The sequence below is a fragment of the Sceloporus occidentalis genome, unplaced genomic scaffold (genome assembly GCF_023333645.1).
Source record: "Sceloporus occidentalis isolate IW3139 unplaced genomic scaffold, rSceOcc1.0.p SCAF_49, whole genome shotgun sequence".
NCBI lineage: Eukaryota > Metazoa > Chordata > Lepidosauria > Squamata > Phrynosomatidae > Sceloporus > Sceloporus occidentalis.
Window position 1 is genome coordinate 6,877,993 of NW_028317029.1, and position 20,408 is coordinate 6,898,400.

At 37.8% G+C, this 20,408-nt stretch overlaps 1 protein-coding gene across 1 annotated transcript; it reads left to right on the forward strand.

Moving 5' to 3' along the window:
• The first annotated feature begins 672 nt into the window (after positions 1 to 672).
• Positions 673 to 14,483, forward strand: LOC149288977 (pancreas/duodenum homeobox protein 1-like). Its single transcript, XM_089491276.1, has 2 exons — positions 673 to 1,084; positions 14,074 to 14,483. The coding sequence occupies exons 1-2, from the start codon at positions 673 to 675 to the stop codon at positions 14,481 to 14,483; spliced, it is 822 nt and encodes a 273-aa protein (XP_089347402.1).
• Positions 14,484 to 20,408: the final 5,925 nt, after the last annotated feature.

Below are 20,408 nucleotides of genomic sequence, written 5' to 3' on the forward strand. Positions count from 1 at the left end.
CATTATATTAATCAATATAATAATAATATTAATAATATTGATAATACTACTGCTACTACTAATAATATTTTTTTCAAATCAGGTAAATTCAAAAATAAAAGAGAAATTTAATAGCTGACAGTTTTAACAAGGGGATAGCGTGACTGAGTTCCAAAAAGAGACCGAATGGCAGAAATTGTATGATTTTATTTTTCCTGCTGTATCTGTAATATTTTTCAAGGACAATAAGATCCCTTTCACCAGCAGCTGTATCTCTGATCATGGCAGTAAGAAGGTAGAACTTCTCTCGTTGACAAGGATAGGAATCCTCTCTTGAAAGTTCATCGTTTCTGGTCAGATGCAACAAGCCTTCGGCTGAGCCTGATGGGAGTTGTGGTCAACAGAAGGCACCTGCTTCCTAGAAGGTGTAATACAGAGCAATTTGCCGGCTGCATTTAAAGGTACAAAGAGTAGGGAAATGGAGAAACAGAAATAAGCAGCCAGCCTTATCTTTTTTGACATAGCCCCTCCCATTCGATGCCCATTGCCGAATCACATGAGCCCCGGATCCACCAATCTGCCTGTAGAAGCAGGCTAGTCCCTGCAAGTAAAGCCTACCTGTCAACCAGGTGAGAAGACTTCTTGGAGAGGGACGCACTGAGAACCTGATGTGTCCCTGAGCCACAATCCGCCATGAACACTGAGGAGCAATATTATTCCCCAGCTCAGATCTACAAGGAGTCCTGTGCATTCCAGAGAACCCAAGGACAGGACTATAACTCCAGCCCCCCAGCATGTCTCTACATGGGAAGGCAGCAGCCGGTCCCCTACCCCAACCCCCTGGTCGGTCTGGATCCAGGAAGCCCTCCAGATATTTCTCCTTACGAAGTGCCTCCTATATCAGAGGAACCGGTGCTACCCCACCTTCACCACCACCATCATCACCACCACCATCATCATCCAGGTATCTCTCACCCACACCAGCAATCCATGCCCTTCCCTGAAGACCCCGAGCCTGGAATGCTGGATGAGAGGAACCGAACCTTGTTACCTTTCCCGTGGATGAAATCTACCAAGTCCCACGCGTGGAAAGGCCAGTGGACAGGTGAGCTACACATTCTCCTGCATTCTACTGGGAAGTCCCCGTTACACTTTCGGTTTAGCTACAGGCAATCAGCAGGGGTTTATATGTAAAGCTTTCCTGCAGCTTTAATACTAAATGTAACTTGCTTGTATTATTATTATTATCATTATTATTGTTGTTATTAGTATTATTATATTGAAAATAAATCTGTTTATCTAAACTTGCTGTTTTGTTATATTGTTGTTTTGCAGATTAATCATTATTTTGTTAATAATTATATATGAAAAAGAAATTCCATTATGCCCTAAAATGTGTGTATCTATTCAAATACTTTTTTGTCGTTTTTATAATATTTTTTGTAGATTATGTTTAGTAAATATATAATTACAATATTTTTTTCTTTTTTTGTTTTAATGAAATTCTTATCTTACCATGAAGGAAGTTAATGTATTAGTTAATCTTTCCATCTTAAAAAAAAATAAAAATCATCTTAAATTATTAATTTTAAAAATATAGTAATATTGCATTCTTGAGCAATGAATCAATTGTGTTTTTAGACACTAAATTTTTACTAGCACGTACATAATATGTTTGAATTGTAGCGTAAATATATATTTATATTATGTATAAATATATATTTATGTTTTAAAAATTAATTTATTATTACTAATTTGAATACATTATTAATATATATATTTTTCATGTGTTATTACTATTAATAAGCAAAATTCGGATTAAATAGATGGTTATTAATAAATAAAAATTACATACATAAAACTATGAACCTGCATGTAGGTATCCCTAGATACTATGTATGATACTTTCAGGAAATGATAAGCGTTATGCAGACATTGTCGCAGTGATTGGCAGTTTTTAGAAAAAAACACAATCTGTACAGAAAGTTCAGTTACAGAACAATATTTCTGTATCTTGCTGTACAATGTTATCTATGGGCCCATTATGCACCTTTTATTTGTCACGCCTGCAAAGTAAATATTTTATTAATCACTTTGCTCAAACAGACTGGTAAAAATGTATATTCTAGTAATAATCTTAGAAAATGTTTTAGATATTCCCTGCCCTTTAACCTCGTCCAGACAACAAGAAAAGCACAACAGTACCTGGAAATTTACCGGCCCATTTAGGTAAAGGTTGCCGCGTGACACCGGATGCTGGCCACCGTAAAACTGGAACATGCGATATTTCCGTGTAAGATTTTATTTAAGCTTTACTGATTTGTACGGGGAACCGCATATTTTAGGCTTGAGGTCACGCAGTTGTATGGGGTGCAGAATCATTTTATATTATATTTTTATTATATATATATATATATATATATATATATAGTTTATTCCATCATAGCATCACCGCACTGTATGGTGGATACAACCTCCTTTTCATTCATTTATCTCACACACCCTCGGACAGGGAGAACATATTTACTGTAAAATCTTGGTTAAAATTCTCCAGTTTTTCGTTATTCCTGGGCGTTTAGACAGAGCGTGCGTGTAACACATATGAACGCAATAACATTAGACTGTATGCAAAGTTTTCCTGCAACCTTATCGCCCAAATTGTTCCCGGGTGCGTATTTTACCCAGGATTTTTCAGTGTTCCATGGTCTGGGACTAGAGGATAGATTTCCTTCCAACGCACCTATTAGTGTAACACAACAGGAAATACTTGTTGTGTTACAGTTTTATGAAGAAGAGAATTTTTTTGCTGCTTTATGTTTATTCATCACAGAATATTCCTCCTATAAGGCATTTTTTTAGTCCTTTAGCTGTGTGGAGTAAATAATAATAGTAAAAGTTTTCACAGGCATGTGACACATAATATTTGTTTCGATTGTGCTACACAGTCGTGTGGCTCTTAAATATTTTTTGATTGTGTCGTATGATTGTGTGAACCACACTTTTACTTAGTAGAGTTGCACGGTTTTGTGGTGATACATTTATGTTGTACACAAAATATTTTTTGTCACTTGTGTCTCACAGATGTGTGGATAACTTAATATTTCTCGTTACTTTTGTTTTTAATTTTTTATAATGTTTTATACCTAGCTCATTTAGGCACAGACTTAAAAAAACATTTTCAAGAGCAAGTTCTCATTTCATCTAAAAATAGTATGCTTTTTACCTAATTAAAATTCATATAATTGAATTATTATACATGTAACCTGGTACATGTATTAAATTAAATGCATTTTTTTTTTGCATACATGTCATGCGAAAAATGATATCTGGGACACATATAGGATATATGGATAATAATATTACAGAAATATGCACAGGTTCAGTTTCTATACAGAGAGGGAGAATTTTCCTTTTCGTTTATAAAGTGCAAATTTAGGAGCTCAGCACATGGTGAAAGTATAGCATTATAATGGACCTTTAGCGTGTTTGGAAGTAAATAGCGTGTTACTTTCTTACAGTGGAAAATCTACACTATACAGGAAGAGATCAGAAACCACATATAGTTTTTAAAATATTTACAGGGATAAATGAGGGCTGCACATTTACAAACTGATTTTCCCATGGTTTATGTCCTGAAGTTGGCACTAATTACAGCCTCAAATATAAAAAAGTCAACTTAAAGTGCAATTCTTGGAATAGTGCGGTGATGGACATATGTAAAATAGTAAAATTATATATTTAAATGTATATATATATATACACACACAGTATATAGGTACATATAAAATGTTGACATTTGTCATATGGTGAATACTATTCTTATATATATATATATATATATATATATATATATATATATATATATATGTATATATATATATATTTGCTTGTTTCAATAAATGAACACATCATCATTTTGAAAGACCACAGCTATTTTAACTGTTACCTGTCCAAAGCACCACTGGAGGATAAGTTATTTTACCTATAAAAATATGTATACATTTCCACAGCAAAAACATGTGATTTATTTTTGATTTTTATTTATGTTTGTTTCTAGTAGACTAATAAATAATGTGGTTTTAACAGCACCCGGGCACTCTGGGATTCTACTTATCGACAAGCCGAGTTCATGACCTTTGGAGATATATATATGTATATATATATATATGTGTAATTTTGTTAATTATTTAAATCACTAAGGTGTACTCATTAAGATATGAGAACATTTCAACTCTCAAAATTCACCCCGATGATTTTCCCGGGGAAATTTCCTGGAATTGATCTAACAGAGTTCTACTTTATGCAGGGCCAACTCAACCCTTCTTCCATTAGAAATTCACCCGAGTGTCTGTCGGTGGAAATGTTCAACTCCCCCGCAAACCTCTCATTTAGTGAGTACACTCACTCGCACTGTTATTTGGTTCAAGTATAGTCTGCATACTCAATAACTTTTTACTTTTTTACTTTTTAATTGAATTCTGCTTCCTAATATATATATATATATATTTACATATATACATATACATACACATTTGGCAGCACATCCAAAAGTATATATTTGGGATGTTTCCCGTCCTGCTGAACAAACCAAATAGAGCCAAAATATTGTAACCAGAAAATTCAGAAATTTAGAAAGGCCATAAATATAGCTTCATCATAACTCTTTAAGGAAGATATTCCGTAGAGTCGCTACGAATGACCAATACAGTAGGTAAGAGTGCTGCACTCACACTCATTGTGAGTCTACATTGTGGGTCAATTCACTATTGCTCAGGAGGCACAAGGGGTTTCAGAGCCGGTGATTTTGCTTAAATTTAACAATTTAAATGTCTTGAACTCACCAGGGCAGGTTTAACTAATCTGAGTTTGAACGTATTTTTCCAAATTCCCAACGGGGTCTTCGAATTCTTTCCTAACGCGAATAATCCCTTTATGGGGCAACCTATGGCCTAGCGAAAAGTTCAAAAATCTCCTATCTCTAAGCTCGCATTTATAGGGGTTCACCTCCCATCCTTCACCTCTACGCGAACCTGGATGAGCCACAATCTGGAAAGGCAAGTCTCCGAGCTCTGCTATGTAGTGGATCCTTTTTTTTTTCCCTACCACAATAAATTAGTTTCTAGGAAAAACATACAAAGAGAATTCTTTAATTTATCGCTGCTTAGTGGGATTCTAAACAAACCTCCGGTGAGAAAAAGAATGCGTGAATATGTGGCAAACAACTTTATATCAAATGAGGAGAGAAACAAGGTGTGCACTTTTTCCTGGTACTAATAAGTGGTGTCAGCGGGCGTTTATAAGAGTAAACAGGCCAATCTTTCTTTTTTTTTTTTCCCCTAACAGATTACAGGCAGCCTGGAATCTCCAAGCAGAAAACCTAATAGAAACCCAGAGCAAATATTAGCACTGACTGTAAAGTTAGTTTCTGTGAAGGAATATTGGTTAATGAAACAACAAGTTTCATTCACAAATGTCATCGTAATAATTTTAGTTGTAAACATTGTAATAATAATACTCTAGCATTCGTACTTTATAAATAAAATAATACATAAATAGTAGTCTACCAATAAAATGTAATAATGTAAAAACAATAATAGTATAAAAGTTATTTTAAGGAAATATTGGGCTATTGCTTTTCAGCACTTTATGGAACTTTTGGTGAGACAGCGTAGAAAATACAAAAAAAACGAGAATAATTTACTAAAGGCACAGAGAATAGTCACAGTGAGAGTGGGAAAATATTTCCATGCATTGTAATCTTGATGGCCGTGACATCATTTGCGTGAGCAAATGAAAACCGTGATTTTATAGTGCGGTACAATCGCCACCACATCTTTTCTGAATCGCCACTGCGGCTAAATAGACGTTATTGACATGCATATATTTCATGGAGTTTCCATGAAATCAACTTTTTAGATGATGTCACCATAGTGGTCCATTACATATGTGTGCGTTTGGTAATAATAACAGCACTATAAATGATACACAGACACACATCCGAAAGTGCTCTATTGGCTGTTGCATGCCTTAAAAACACAACATATATTTTAATAGTGAAATTTTGGTTTGTGGTTATATTTACGGATATCATTTTTGAGAGTATAAAGATATTCTTCAGTAAAAGGCAAACAGTTACTGGTCTCAGAAACATTCTTTGTGAAGAAGCAATGACTTCTACAAGCCTTGAGACGCCACACTTTGCCTACCTCTGGCTGATACTGAAATGCTGGAGACTGGATTGTTTTAAAAGCTACATATAATAATAATGTTTACAGTATGTACTTATCCTGCAATGCGCTTCTACTTAGTCCTAATTGCTAATAATTGCTAATAATTTATTAATATCATTATTCAAATGGTGAAGTTGTTATTAAAAGTTTTTGGCAATTGTAGTAGGTTTAATATGCGTCACCTTTATATGTTTGATATATTTTTTTTTATGCATACAGTATATCACTGAAAAAATAAGAATAACGAAATGATGATCTTGGACATTCAACCAAGGAAATTAATATGGAATTCTAGTGTGGCCTAGCTCAATTCAGGTTTAGGTAAAACTGGTGTATAGTATACTTCTAAGCGATATCCACAACGGTTTTCCATTTTTTTAGTTGTTTTAGGGAATTTTCAGATGTCTGCGTACATTAACTGCAATAACAAATACAATAGTCCATGGGAAGTTCAACAAACTAAATAACTGAAAATGTGTGCAGGTTGTTGAATTTTTAAGAATTGACCTTGTTTGAGTATTTTTTTTAACTGCCAACATCAGCCATGAAATTTATGTTGATTATTGACAAGTTATATCAGCACAGTATAAAAAACATTTAAAAGCACCTTTCATCCTCGGACACTGAATCAGTAGAATACTATAAAAATCATGAGGCTCACAAGCAGATTTCATTGTTTATGAAATCATATTATCTTTTCTCAAAAGGGAATTAAATTTTTAGGCAAAAAACGAATGCTCATTATTTGCAGTATGGCAAGACCTTGGTTGCTAGCAATTATTCTACAACTCTGTAAGCCATTAACATATATCTGTACTGTAGAGTCTGTAGTCACTCAAGAAACCTAGCCACATTTTCTTTTTTTAAATTTTTCACTATATCATTCATATGACTGTATGTACAATAACTAAATGTGTACTCTACATAGGGTTTTTACTATATTCATTTTGCATTTATTGTTTAATGGGGCACCATCTCATGGTAAATGTAATGTTCTCAGACGTGTCTTTAGTTAAAATATGGTGATGATATGTATTGTTTTAAGTAAAACAAAAGCTTAACATGTTCCTTATTTATGAACAAACACCATTTAATTAAAGACTTATTTTTGTATGCAGAATGTTGGTAAAATAAGCAGACTAACCAAACAATAGTAATAAAAATAATATACAGCAGTAGCCTTCGAAATATCCTAATTCACAATTTAGTCTGTTACCAATAAAGTATCCATCACCAATTGCATTTTACATTTTAAACCACAAATTTAATTGACAAAATATTGAATTTATGGACATTTACAATTCTAATATATCCTAAGATTGTTATATTTATTACAAGTATCATTGGGTTATACTGTGCTGTATTTTATGTGTAGTAATTTGGACTAACCTGTACAGTGGGTTTTGGATTGCACGATTATATATTATATCATACAACCAGGCCCGGACTGGGACAAAAAATAGGCCTGGGCATTTAAGCCCGAGCAGCCCATATTTATTTATTTATTTATTGTTAAAGCCCACCCTTCATGTACCATCTTTGCATTTACTCATTAACACATTCATTAATGCAGTCTCACAAATCATTCAAGCAATTCATCCACACATGAATTCATTAATTGTCATACGCATTCACACAATTCATCCACACATTTATTCATTCATTCTCATACGCATTCACACTACCCCCTCTCCCCATCTTATCTGCCCCTTCTCACTATGTTCCCCCTTTTCACTATGTACCCCTTTTCACTATGTACCCCCTCTCACTATCTATCCCCTCTCCCCATTTCTCATTATCTAACCCCCCTCTGCCCCTTCTCACTGCACCCCCCTCCCTCACCCTACTTACCTTGTTGCCGGAGCAAGCAGCAACTGTGGCTGGGCCCGCGGCAGGACCGGACTGACTGGGCCTATGCGGCCTCTACGGCCGCATTAACGCAGGCCATAAGGGGCACCTGCCCCTTAAGCCCGCCGCAACTGCGACCGGGTCCGCCACTCTAAGGGGCTGGGAAGCCCCCACCAGGGCCGGCCTTAGGGGTCTGCGGCCGCACAGGGCTTACATTAAAACATCGGGGGGGGGGTTAACTTTATTTCACATCCTCCATGTTAAATAAAGTTAACAATAACTTTATTTAACATGGAGGATGTTAAATAAAGTTAAAAAAAAAACCCCGATGTTTTAATTTAAACCCTGTGCGGCTGCACACCCGTAAGGCCGGCCCTGGTGGGGGCTTCCCGACCCCTTAGAGTGGTGGACCCGGTCGCAGTTGCGGTGGGCTTAAGGGGCAGGTGCCCCTTATGGCCTGCGTTAATGCGGCAGTAGAGTTCGGTCCTGACTGGGCCTATTTTAAGGTAGGGGCCTGGAGCTGCAGCTCCATCCGCCCCTCAGTCAATCCGGCCTGGCCCACCGGGCAAACGCCCTGTTTGCCCGATGGCCAGTCCGGGCCTGCATACAACATGCTTTCAATAAGATTATGTGTAACAAAACCAAATAAATATGTTGGCTCATAGCTAAAGTTGACATTGTGTACGATGATTTTTTTGCATTTTTTAAATAGAATTTTTTAAAAATTAATATTTGATTAGGGCTTCTTTCTATCATTGATATGACGGCAGTATATGACCTTAACACAATTTTAAGGCCGAGATCAAATTAGGACTCTGGGCTCTACTACTACTACATCATGGCCCCTCACGTTAAACTCCAGGGTGCCCTCTGTATTTAAAAAAAGTATGCCACCTCTTCGTCCATGACCTCCCATCACCACCCCGAAGTGAAGCCCCCCCCATGCCCCCAGTCCAGTCCCTATCTTCAAAAAGTGCATTTATTCATAAATAAAGGGTCCCTTCAGGGGCTGAAACCCATACAGCTGTACTGGCTGTACCCTGGTGATGGCAACACTACCACCATTATTCCTGGTTACCTACAAGATGGGTAGATACACCTTAGTTACTTAGTGCACTGCAACTGGAGTACCAAGGGTCCCAATCCCTGGTATTGTTTGTTGGTATTGTTAGCTGTTACTTATCTATTTTTGTTTCTTAAATACCCAAGATGCAACTTTTTCCACAAAAAATAAATTGTAAACAAACATCAAGCCAAGTGACAGCTTTATCCTGCACGTTTCAAATGGGTGACTATTTGTTTTCTATTTAATGATTTAATCATATTTCAGGTTTCCTGAATCATGCCTTGTTTGGATCAAGGTTTTTTTTTAACCAACCTGCATAAACAAGTTATTGCTGGGAACTAACAATGAACTAAACTAAAAGGTCCAAAGTCCTAGTACGTGTATTGATCTGGGAGAAATGTTTTCCAAGGTGGCTACGATGCACCAACTTATTAGAAAGATATTAGACAATCTTTCTAGGTTATATAGTATTCAAGAACTTTGAACGGCTTACTATTGACTTTTTGATATCTTAACATACTTCTAAAAGATTCAGGAATATGCTTGAAGATTTTGGACCTCCATTAAGTATGTACATTTCCGATACTTTCTTTATTATAGCCTTATCCGAAATATATGCGTTAACATACCAGGGGACAATACTGGACAATATTTGGAACCCCCAAATAGTGACTGTAACATGAATATACACTATTGTATGCTATGTATGGGTAAAACTGTTTAGAATATCCTATAGGAATTACTTCTAGACTTTTTTTTAGTGGTATTCAGGATTGCTATCTTGTTTAAAGGAAAACCATATTTTAGCCGACAGAAATGTTTAATATACTCTCTTTTCCCTGAGCCATGGTTACCTGTTCTGGGCCACCAGCAGAAGTTCTGTCTCTCTACATAATGAGAGACTGGGTAGCAGCGCTGGTAGGGCAGTGTCTCTGCCTGACCATGTCGTAGTGTGAGAATGTAATAAAATTGTAGTAATTTGTATTGTTGCAAAAAAATAAAATAACATAGAATTATATAACATGGGACGGCCAATAAATGCCGTACATGCAGCTGCCTGCTGAATACTGTACGCTACACTGTTACATTAATAGATAGCAGTAAAGGTATGTCAGAGGTACAGTCCAAGCTTCTTTCGCCTCTTCAACCTTAAAGCACAAGCCTCGACTCCAACATATCCAACAACCTATACTGTATATTATTATCATACTGGGGATGGTAGTGACCTCTTCTATCTGCAGTGGACACACAAATCGGACACACAACATCTCTTTGCTGGAGGGGGGAGGCAAGAGATGGGGAAGGATGGAGCTCGGCAGTTCGTGTTGTGCAGGGCAGTGTTGTGCAGGGCAGTGTTGTGCAGTGTAGTGTTGTGCAGGGCAGTGTTGTGCAGTGCAGTGTTGTGCAGTATTGTGCAGTTCAGTGTTGTGCAGTATTGTGCAGTGCAGTGTTGTGCAGTGCAGTGGTGTGCAGGGCAGTGGTGTGCAGTGCAGTGTTGTGCAGTGCAGTGTTGTGCAGTGCAGTGTTGTGCAGTGTAGTGTTGTGCAGTGTAGTGTTGTGCAGGGCAGTGTTGTGCAGTGCAGTGTTGTGTAGTGTTGTGCAGTGCAGTGTTGTGTAGTGTTGTGCAGTGCAGTGTTGTGCAGTGCAGTGTTGTGTAGTGTTGTGTTGTGCAGTGCAGTGTTGTGTAGTGTTCTGCAGTGCAGTGTTGTGCAGTGCAGTGTTGTGCAGTGGCCACTTGGGAGCTACAATAGAGCTACATTGATCTTACAGCCCTCTGGGCCAGTTGAGGGAGACAAGAGGATCTCCACAATTGGCCCGTAATCCCTGTTGCCTACAAAATAATACAGTGGGGCAACTCCCCGGGACAGTGCCTAAAAATTGAGGTATGTACATAGGTGTGACTTCTCTGGTGAAGATTACCCTGTGTATTTATTCATTTTCAGAAGATTTCAGACATTTTTCCAATTACTTACTAATATGGAATAATCAGTTCAGTAATCATTGATAATTCAACTACTCAAATATCCAAAGCTTGCATCCTTAGAGCAGAAGGTAAGAGAGGCCACTTTATTCGTTACCCTGGAAAAAAGAAGGCTGAACTGCATGCTATTATAGAATGCTGACATTTCAAACACGGCAGAACTGGTTATTACCATTATTGCCGGTTTAATCATTTCATTCACTTTTAACCAAAATGTTGCCTATTTTACAGGTTAATAATCAGTAGAATCAGTGAATACGATGTTTAGTTCACTTTTAACCAGAGCTTTTCCACTTTCACGGGTTAATAATTAAAGGGCAAATATTTAGGAAGATCTAGCAATAGCATGCGGGAGGTGCTAGAACAAGCAATAACTTCAGTGACAACAGTAGCTTATTATAAGTCTTGTCGATTGGTAACTGAGGTAGTTACAATTGATGGTCTTATCTGTTCCTCATGCGCAAACATAAGATAGCAGTTGGGAAAATAAATCTGGGAACCGACCAGAGTACCATCTTTGGATAAAGTACCTTCCAGCTCTAAATATCTAAATGTTTCTTAAAGTGGTTATGGTCCATTCAACAACTTAGATAGAATGGACATGTCTTACCTATATTATCTCTTTGATTTATTAAAGTTAAACAAGTGCAAAGTGAAGTTAGAACTTTTTTTCATGTTAAGTCGGTGGTTGTTGTGTACACGTTCACGGTGACCACTATATTAAAATTTATTGCATGAAAATCCATAAATACATACATTCTGTTTTCTCAGTCTGTCAATTCTAATTTTGTCATAACCCTTGAATAAATGTACTCTAAAACGCTGCATAAGTTATTGGTGCTATATAGATAATAATAATAATAATATATACACTGGAAGCAGGCTATCCAGCATATTGTATAGGTCACATATCTATTAATTATATTCAGTAATTTCTGTTAATATCCAAATGCACTAGATAGACAATGTTTTAATTTATATTTTTTATGTATAATAAGTGTCCACCTTAAATCCAAAAGTAAACTGCGTTTAAAGAGGATCTACCTCTTAAAAATGTTTATATTAATGTAAGAGGGTCAGATTAAGCCTATTTACTAACTCCGTGCACAGTTTAAGATATTTTGGTTGTCAGCTTTTTTATTCAGGTAATGAGGCCTGGTAGGCTTTTCCGTGCCCCTGTGAGACACTCTAGCCCAATCATACCTGAGTTTGAGGGGTCTGTGCATGACTAGAGCGACCACCACAGACCTCCCCACTAATGTGTCCTCCTTTGTGTTCTGCATGCCACCTGCTGCTGGTAACTAGGGATCTTGGGCACCTGGGCAGTTACCCCTCTTGCCCTATGGAAGTTTTGACTCTGCTACTGACCTCCGGTATATGACCTCACGTATTGACACTCTGCAACAGCAGTTGGTGCTCAGGCCACAAAGACCGCTGCTTGCACAGACCCCTATCTCCAGGCTATGGTGTTTGTAGAGAGTTCCTAAGGGACATCTGCTGTGGGCTCCAAAGATACACCTGGGCCCAGGGCAGTGTCCCAATCTGCCCTACATTAGTTACAGCCCTGTTTGTAGTCGTGAGACATTTCTACACTTGGCTGCATAAGTATTCACCACTTCGATGCCCCCTAGACATTTTCACGATTTATTTACAATTGAATTAGTTATTTTGTGGCTTACAAATTGAGTAGAAACCTTCTTTATTGCTTGACCCCTTTTGCACCACTGCCTTCCAAAATCAAATAGATTTTATGCAGAAGCAGGTTTGATTGCAGGTGTTTTAGGTGTGAGGCATATGTATAGCCATACCTTGGCTAACTTGACAGGCCCCACTGCCCACCCATTTGCCCTTTATATCGGGGTGTTTTCATCGGGACCGCCCACCGACATCAGCTGGACCGCCCACTAACGTTAGTGGGCGGTCCTGGCTGCGTCCTGCAAGGGCAGGCTCCAGATAGCCGGAGCTCAGAGGTTCCCAGGTATCCATTAACATGGATATATATGAATAGATTATTATATATATGGAGTCTCAGTTTTATGTATCCTATCGAACAGAGTTGTTTAATATGATGGCTCTTTATAAATCAATAAATAATGATAATCACAGGAAGACTGCCCAATCACATATTTTACTATAAATAAATGAATGATTTAATTTACAAGTACATATCATTGGTGGGGGGTGGTCATCAATGTAATTGTTTTGGAAATATTTATTTCAAAAGATAAGATCATGCAAACCCTATTTAGAGTATTTTACTTAAAAAACACCTTGCAGACTATAGAAAGGTACATGGTGCATAGAAGCATAAAAACGGCTCTCGTTTTGTCGTCAAATTTTACGTTTTTTTTTTAAATGTCATATTTTTCAGAAATTGGATTTGTTTATATGTGTTATACTAAGATACATTCCACTTTCTGATTTAAACATCTCACATAGACGCACTAACCAAGACTGAAAGCCAAATTATCTTCAATGGGTCAAAATTGGCATGATTCTCAAAATTATTCCGGCTAGGATTAATTACTCAAAAATCAGGGACAATGATCTTCATGCTTTATGCTTTAATGTATTTATCAGGGTATAAGTAGAGAAAGTTCCCTGGTAATGAGTCAGATTTTTTAATCACTGCATTGCAATCACTCTCAGCGGGTTTATAACAACTTTTTTTGATATGCCGTGATCTCTGAAATTTATGCCACTCCTGTTATACCCTCTGGGAAATATATCTACATCGGTACATCTAGGAGTTCAATTATTACCGACTAAAGGACTTTGATACAAGTAGAATTATATTTAGGATGGGAGTGCATTGTCCTTTTCTTGGCTTTCATGTTCTTTAATTAGACTGTGAAGTTCATACACATTATGACCTAACCTGCATTATTTTCATTCTGATAGATCTCTACCAATAAGTTAAGTTCTGATTTTTTTAAGGGTATAGTAATCGTATTTGCTACTTTCTCCAGGAAACTCTTACATGATGGAACAGGAGGAGAACAAGAGAACAAGGACAGCATACACAAGAGCCCAACTTCTAGAGCTCGAAAAGGAATTCCTTTTCAATAAGTATATCTCCAGACCAAGAAGGGTTGAGCTGGCGGTCATGCTGAACCTGACCGAGAGACACATAAAAATTTGGTTCCAAAATCGTAGAATGAAGTGGAAGAAAGAAGAGGATAAGAAGAAAGGAAAAGGTGACCCTGAACAAGACTCTGTGGTGTCCTCTGGAGATATTATAAAAGATGAATCTCCGTGCCATGGAAATGCACAACCAGCAAGAGACTTAATGCTCTCTCCTCCTTTGTCAATCTCCTCTTCGTCACAGACCAATTCTATCCCTTCTACTGGATCCCTGAGGCAGGCAGAGAAACGATAGAGGTAGCCAAGAATATGATAATGAATATGATCACGAAGTATTAGAGCAATAAACTTGTCTTGGCTGTAGTGGACAGAAGAAAAAACTGAGAAAGCCCTCTGTGTCAGCCAACGATGTCTTATTATAATCAATGGTTTGTATAGTAGCTAGAAAAAAATTATTATGTTTTAAATATGTAAACTGCAATTTTTGAAGTATTGATAGTATTTTATTGTATGGATAACGTGTCATTCTGGGATATAATGTTTCTGTCTAGTATTTTTAGAATTACCTTTCCATTGCTAAAGATTTTTAGATAATATCCACATTAATTATAGAAAATAAGGTAATTATGCACAGATGGTATATGATTTTAATTCATTTTTTACTTCCTCGCGTATCTCCATAACACGCGTTGACCGGTCTCATGCATTTTTTTTAGTTGCCATGAAAATGCCAGAAATTATGATAGTATCCCAATTGCTTGTAATTCTTGAAAAGGTAATTTATTTATGACATTCATACACTCCAGTATTGTACATTTCTTTTTGTATTTTCTTTCTCTGTTTTTATTTAAATAAAACATATCTTTAAAACGTTGATAAGGTGAATGCGAGCTTGTGTAGGACGTGATTAAAAAACTATTTGCGTAGGTAGCGCTGACAAATCAGCCACGAAATTGGCGATTTGGATTAGAAATATAGACAATTATATCAGTCTAAACTGAATCTAGGTTGAAATAACATGTCACTTAATAAATAAAATCACAGAATTTGGGCTCTGATTAAAATGTATTAAAATATTTAAAAAAAAAATGAAAACTTTTTTCACAATAGAACACTGCTTCAGAATCTATTTACTAATAAAATAGGACATTTTAAACAGTGATGTTTCTACAATAAAAATTTCAGCTCCTAAATTACCGATATATTTGAATGTAAATTATCTTTAACATGTAAATATATGTGAAAACCTTTTTTAAGGGTAAAAATCATTCATGGATTTAAATGTTGCATCCTTGAAAATGATTTGCGTTTGCTCGACTAGATGTTTGTCAGCTGTATAGAATGAGATTTGTTTTTTGAACTTGCACTACTGTCTACAGTTGGAGATCAGTGGGAATTTAAATGTATTTTTCTTTTGGTTTGAAGAACCCCGTAGTAATTATGTTTTGAAAAACAATTCTGCTAGAAATGGGATAAAGATGAATACCTAATTGTTGAAGAAACTGCTTTTCTAATATTTATTATTTCTGATTATAGTATGGGTTCTACATTCCTTGTATTCTTGTATCTACCAAGTTTGTGAAAATCTATTAAAAACACCAGCAAAATAATGCATTTAACCATTAAAAGGGGGCAGCAAATCTTCTGATGTCATATTGGGTTATGCAATAAGGTAGTTGGAAGGACAGTCCTGGCCTGCAGACCCAGATATAACACAGTTACAGGAGATGAATAAGATTATTTGAATCTGCCACCCTGTTCCCCCTGAGACGGGTTGTAAATGCTACTCCATCTCTACATACATAGGCCGTCATACACTATTCATGTAGCTTTTACTAATCCATGTGCAATGTGAAATGCATGACAATAAAGGAGAAAATGTAATGTGTTTCGCCACCATTCGCGTGTGGTGTCCTGAATTAATAAAAGCTATTTTAATAGTGCAAAATGCCCTTTTCAGGTCTTTCCCAGGATAGGGCAGAGTGCTGCTTAAAACCCCACTTGTTAAGTTGCAGGTTGCATTAAGTCAAGGACTCGGAGCAAGCATCACAGAGCACAGCAAATCATTATTTTATAGAGGAGGTACAGTTATTTCCGCATTTAATTTTTGTTTTTGAAATCTGTGAATTCCCTTTTTTGTCTTGTCGTTTGACACTCTACCTTCTGCCAAACCACCAACGATTGTGCCTCAGGATGTCTCTACCTCCTTCCAAAGATTTGTGAAAGCAAAAGAGAATTGAACAATGGTGGCAGAGTAAAGCAGTATTGGGAAACATTGGCGGTAGGGTAACCCAGCAATGGAAAACATCAGTGATAGAGTGTCTTGGCATTGTGAAACATCAGCAATAGAGTATCTCAGTATTACGAAATTAATTGGGAAGCATTGGCGGTAGAGTATCTCAGTAATGGGAAACATCAGTGATAGTGTATCTCAGTATTGGGAAGCATTGGCGGTAGAGTATTTCGGTATTGGGAAACATCAGCGATAGTGTATCACAGTATTGGGAAACATTGACAATAGAGTATCCGAGTATTATGAAACGTCGGCAGTAGAGTATCTTGGAAGTGGGAAGCATTAGCGGTAGAGAATCTCAGTATCGGAAAACGATGGTAGAGTATCTCAGTTTTAGTAATCGTCGCCAGTAGAGTATCTCAGCATTGGGAAGCATTGCTGGTAGAGTATCTTAGTATTGGGAAACATTGGTAGTAGAGTACCTCAGTTTTGTTTGAATACACAAAAGAAGACCAGGGACTGACCGCTAATATTCATGTGCCTGGAGGTTCTAGGTGGCGAAACCTGATTGAGCAGCTGCTTAATGCCCCAAGTCTATGGGACACCATTAGAAGATGTGAGATGTGTGTAATATACTCCCTATAAAGTTAGATCAGTATAGTGTATCTCAAGAACAATAAAGCAAACCTGTGATTATGTCTTTTGTGTTTCTTAATCTATAACATGCTAATTTTAGCTACTTTGTATTTAATTCAAATTCCCTAATTAGGTGCGCTTAAACGATAAATTAAAATTCATAAAATACACATTTATACAGATAGTACTTCGCTTTGCTCTTATCCAAACCTTTTTATGTGCTTCGATATTTAATTGTCCTATTCTATACTAACCTACTCAGTTCATCATAAGGCAACCCAATGTATTACCGTATTTTTCGCTCCATAAGACGCAGTTTTTTTCCTCCCAAAGTAGGATGAAAAATCAGCCGCGTCTTATGGAGCGAAGATGCATGCAGGCAGGCAGGCAGGCAGGCAGGCAGGCAGGCAGGCAGGGAGGGAGGGGGGGCAACGATATACCGTATTTATCGGCGTATAACACGCACTTTTTTAACTAAAATCCGTAGCTTAAACCCTACCTGCGTGTTATACGCCGATAAATCCGGGGTCGCAACTGAGGCAGGCGGCGGCGGCCGCCAGCAGAGGAGTCCTGGATTTCTGCCAGTCAGGGGGGCCCAAGGGGTGCCGAGCGGTTGCTGAAGACAACCGCTCGGCAACTCTCGGGCCCCTCTGCCTGACAGATATACAGGAATCCTTTGCTGGCGGCAGCCGCCGCCACCGCCACCGCCGCCTGCCTCAGCGCTTCAACTCCTGTGTTGGAAGCGTTTGTCTCGGGTGCCGGCGCTTTACGCTGGGCGCCGGCATATGACGTCAGACGCCGGCGCTCAGCAGTGAAGCGCCGGCACCCGAGACAAACGCCTCACGCTTCCAACACAGGAGTTTAAGGTAAGTGACCGGGGCGGGGGGGGGGAGATCCTGAGAAGGGGGGGTTAGGGAGTTAGAGGGGAGATCCTGAGAAGGGGGGGTTAGGGAGTTAGAGGGGAGATACTGAGAAGGGGGGTTAGGGAGGGAGGTCTTACTGTGTGTGTCTTACTGTGTTTGTGTGTGTGTGTCTTACTGTGTGTGTGTCTTACTGTGTGTGTGTGTGTCTTACTGTGTGTGTGTGTCTTACTGTGTGTGTGTGTGTGTGTCTCACTGTGTGTGTGTGTGTCTCACTGTGTGTGTGTGTGTCTCACTGTGTGTGTGTGTGTCTTACTGTGTCTGTGTGTGTCTTACTGTGTGTGTCTTACTGTGTTCATAGCTTATTCAGTTATTGTAATAAATATTTTAGCCCATTTTTTAGCTCAAAATATTTTTTCCTTTTTTTTCTCCTCTAAAATCTAGGTGCGTCTTATCAGCAGGTGCGTCTTATAGAGCGAAAAATACGGTAATTTGGGATTATACTGCCCACTAGTGGCCAGATTGCTCCTTAGTTTTATTGGAACTCCCACCTGTACTGTTGCTTATAAGAAATATTTTCTACGTTTCAAAATCCAGTACAGGCCAAAATATTGTGTTATCTTTGTAAGTATTAACTGTATAACAAGAATATATAATTACAATCATATCATAACATTATATATCATGATTATTTTAAATGTATTTGTAACACTTGTAAATTGTTCATAATAAAGCATTTTAAACTGCACATAAATGTAATTTAATGGGAAATAGTATTATCCACCCCTCAACAATTCTGATGTTGTATTAACTTGGTGCATAGACCTCATACAGTGCACCATGTTTTACACCTAGTGATCATTTCATGTCTGGTCAGTTTCAGAAATAGGATATTAAACCCTTTAAACATCTGACATCACCAAGCTACCCCATCCGAAGCTAGACCCTTTAAGAAATGTTTCTGGTTGTATACATGGCTGCACCTTGTCCTGAATATATAGTAAAACATGACTATTGATTCAACCAGAAGCAGGTAAGCAGTGAGAAATTTTCCCTGGTACTTTAAGGCCAAAGGCTAATATATAAGGGATGTGTGCACCTGCCTGCTGTATAAATGCTGTACATAAGCCACCTGAGCTGATGAAGGTGAGTTGAAGGAACTGTTGGACAATGGCCGGTCCTGCCTCCAACCTATTACCTACACGGCACATGCATACTGGAACAGTTACCAGCTTTTTTGCTGAAAAAGTCCCATGGACATGAAGGTCTGGTGAATGCTGAAGACATCATGTGAACTTCTAGCTGGGTTCCAGCAGCAACCATAGCCAACTTATTCCAAGAAACAACTGGGTTGCCAGCGCGAACCAAGCAGGTCACTATTACAAAATCAGTGGTTAACGTCACTATGACCATGCTTTTTCTGCCCATTTCATTTAATGTCTCAGAATACTCAGGTTTGATCATTTAAGATAATAACAGTTTTCTGGAAAGTGTTTTGTGATGGAGATTTAGGTAGCTTCTTTTAGATCTTGAATTAAATGAAGACGTGCAGTACACCTGTTTAATATGTTTACCGTTCTAAAGTGCTGTTAGTATTTAGTAGTAAGCTTCACCTGTACACTCCTGGAATAAACATCTAAATCCTGGCTCCCAGATTTACCCCTGTATGTCCAGGAGAATGCTGAGCTGCTTGTCATGTTAGTCCACATTCTGCAGACTAGCTAGCCTTTGGGCAAGTGAAAGTGTCAGAGCCTTGGACCTCCTGTTGAATGTGAATATAGAGAGGGAATGTACAGCATCGATGAGGGAGATCATTGACATGTTGATGCGCAGGAGGAAGCATGAGTAAAAGTGTCTACACATTCTGTCCCCTTTACACTACATACTCCGGTGGCCCTATGTCGTATTGCAAATAAAATACTCAAGAAAGAAAAAAGTTCATGGTAAAAATCATAAAAAAACAGAGACGCCTATGAGCATTGCTTCCTCAGTCCTCCATTGAATCTCATCTTGCAATAATCTATAATAATACGTTTTCTATTTCAATAAGCGTAACTGATATTAAAGCATGTGTTATATTGCTACCCTCCTCAAGTCAAGAATCCCTAATTCTAATATATACAATAATAAATGAGTTTAAAACCTTGCCAGAAACTGTAAAAATCCAAATGATCCACGTTATCAGAGAAACATTTCCAAAAACTGTACAAATTAGCCAAATGATAAAGGAGGCGCCTCATGTTGGCTCAACTAATAAAAATAATATTATCACTTTATTATTATTATATTTTATTCGTCTTATAGTAAATACATTTAAAGGGTATGATAAAACAAGAAGTGACAGACTAAGACACATCGATACATTAGGTAAAGAGGGCCCTGCTCGACAATCTAGAGTCTTCCTTAATATATACTCATGAGTGCGGCCAGGGCTGGCCCAAGACATTGTGCTGCCTTGGGCGAAGTGTGACCTGCTGCCCCCCCTCACTCC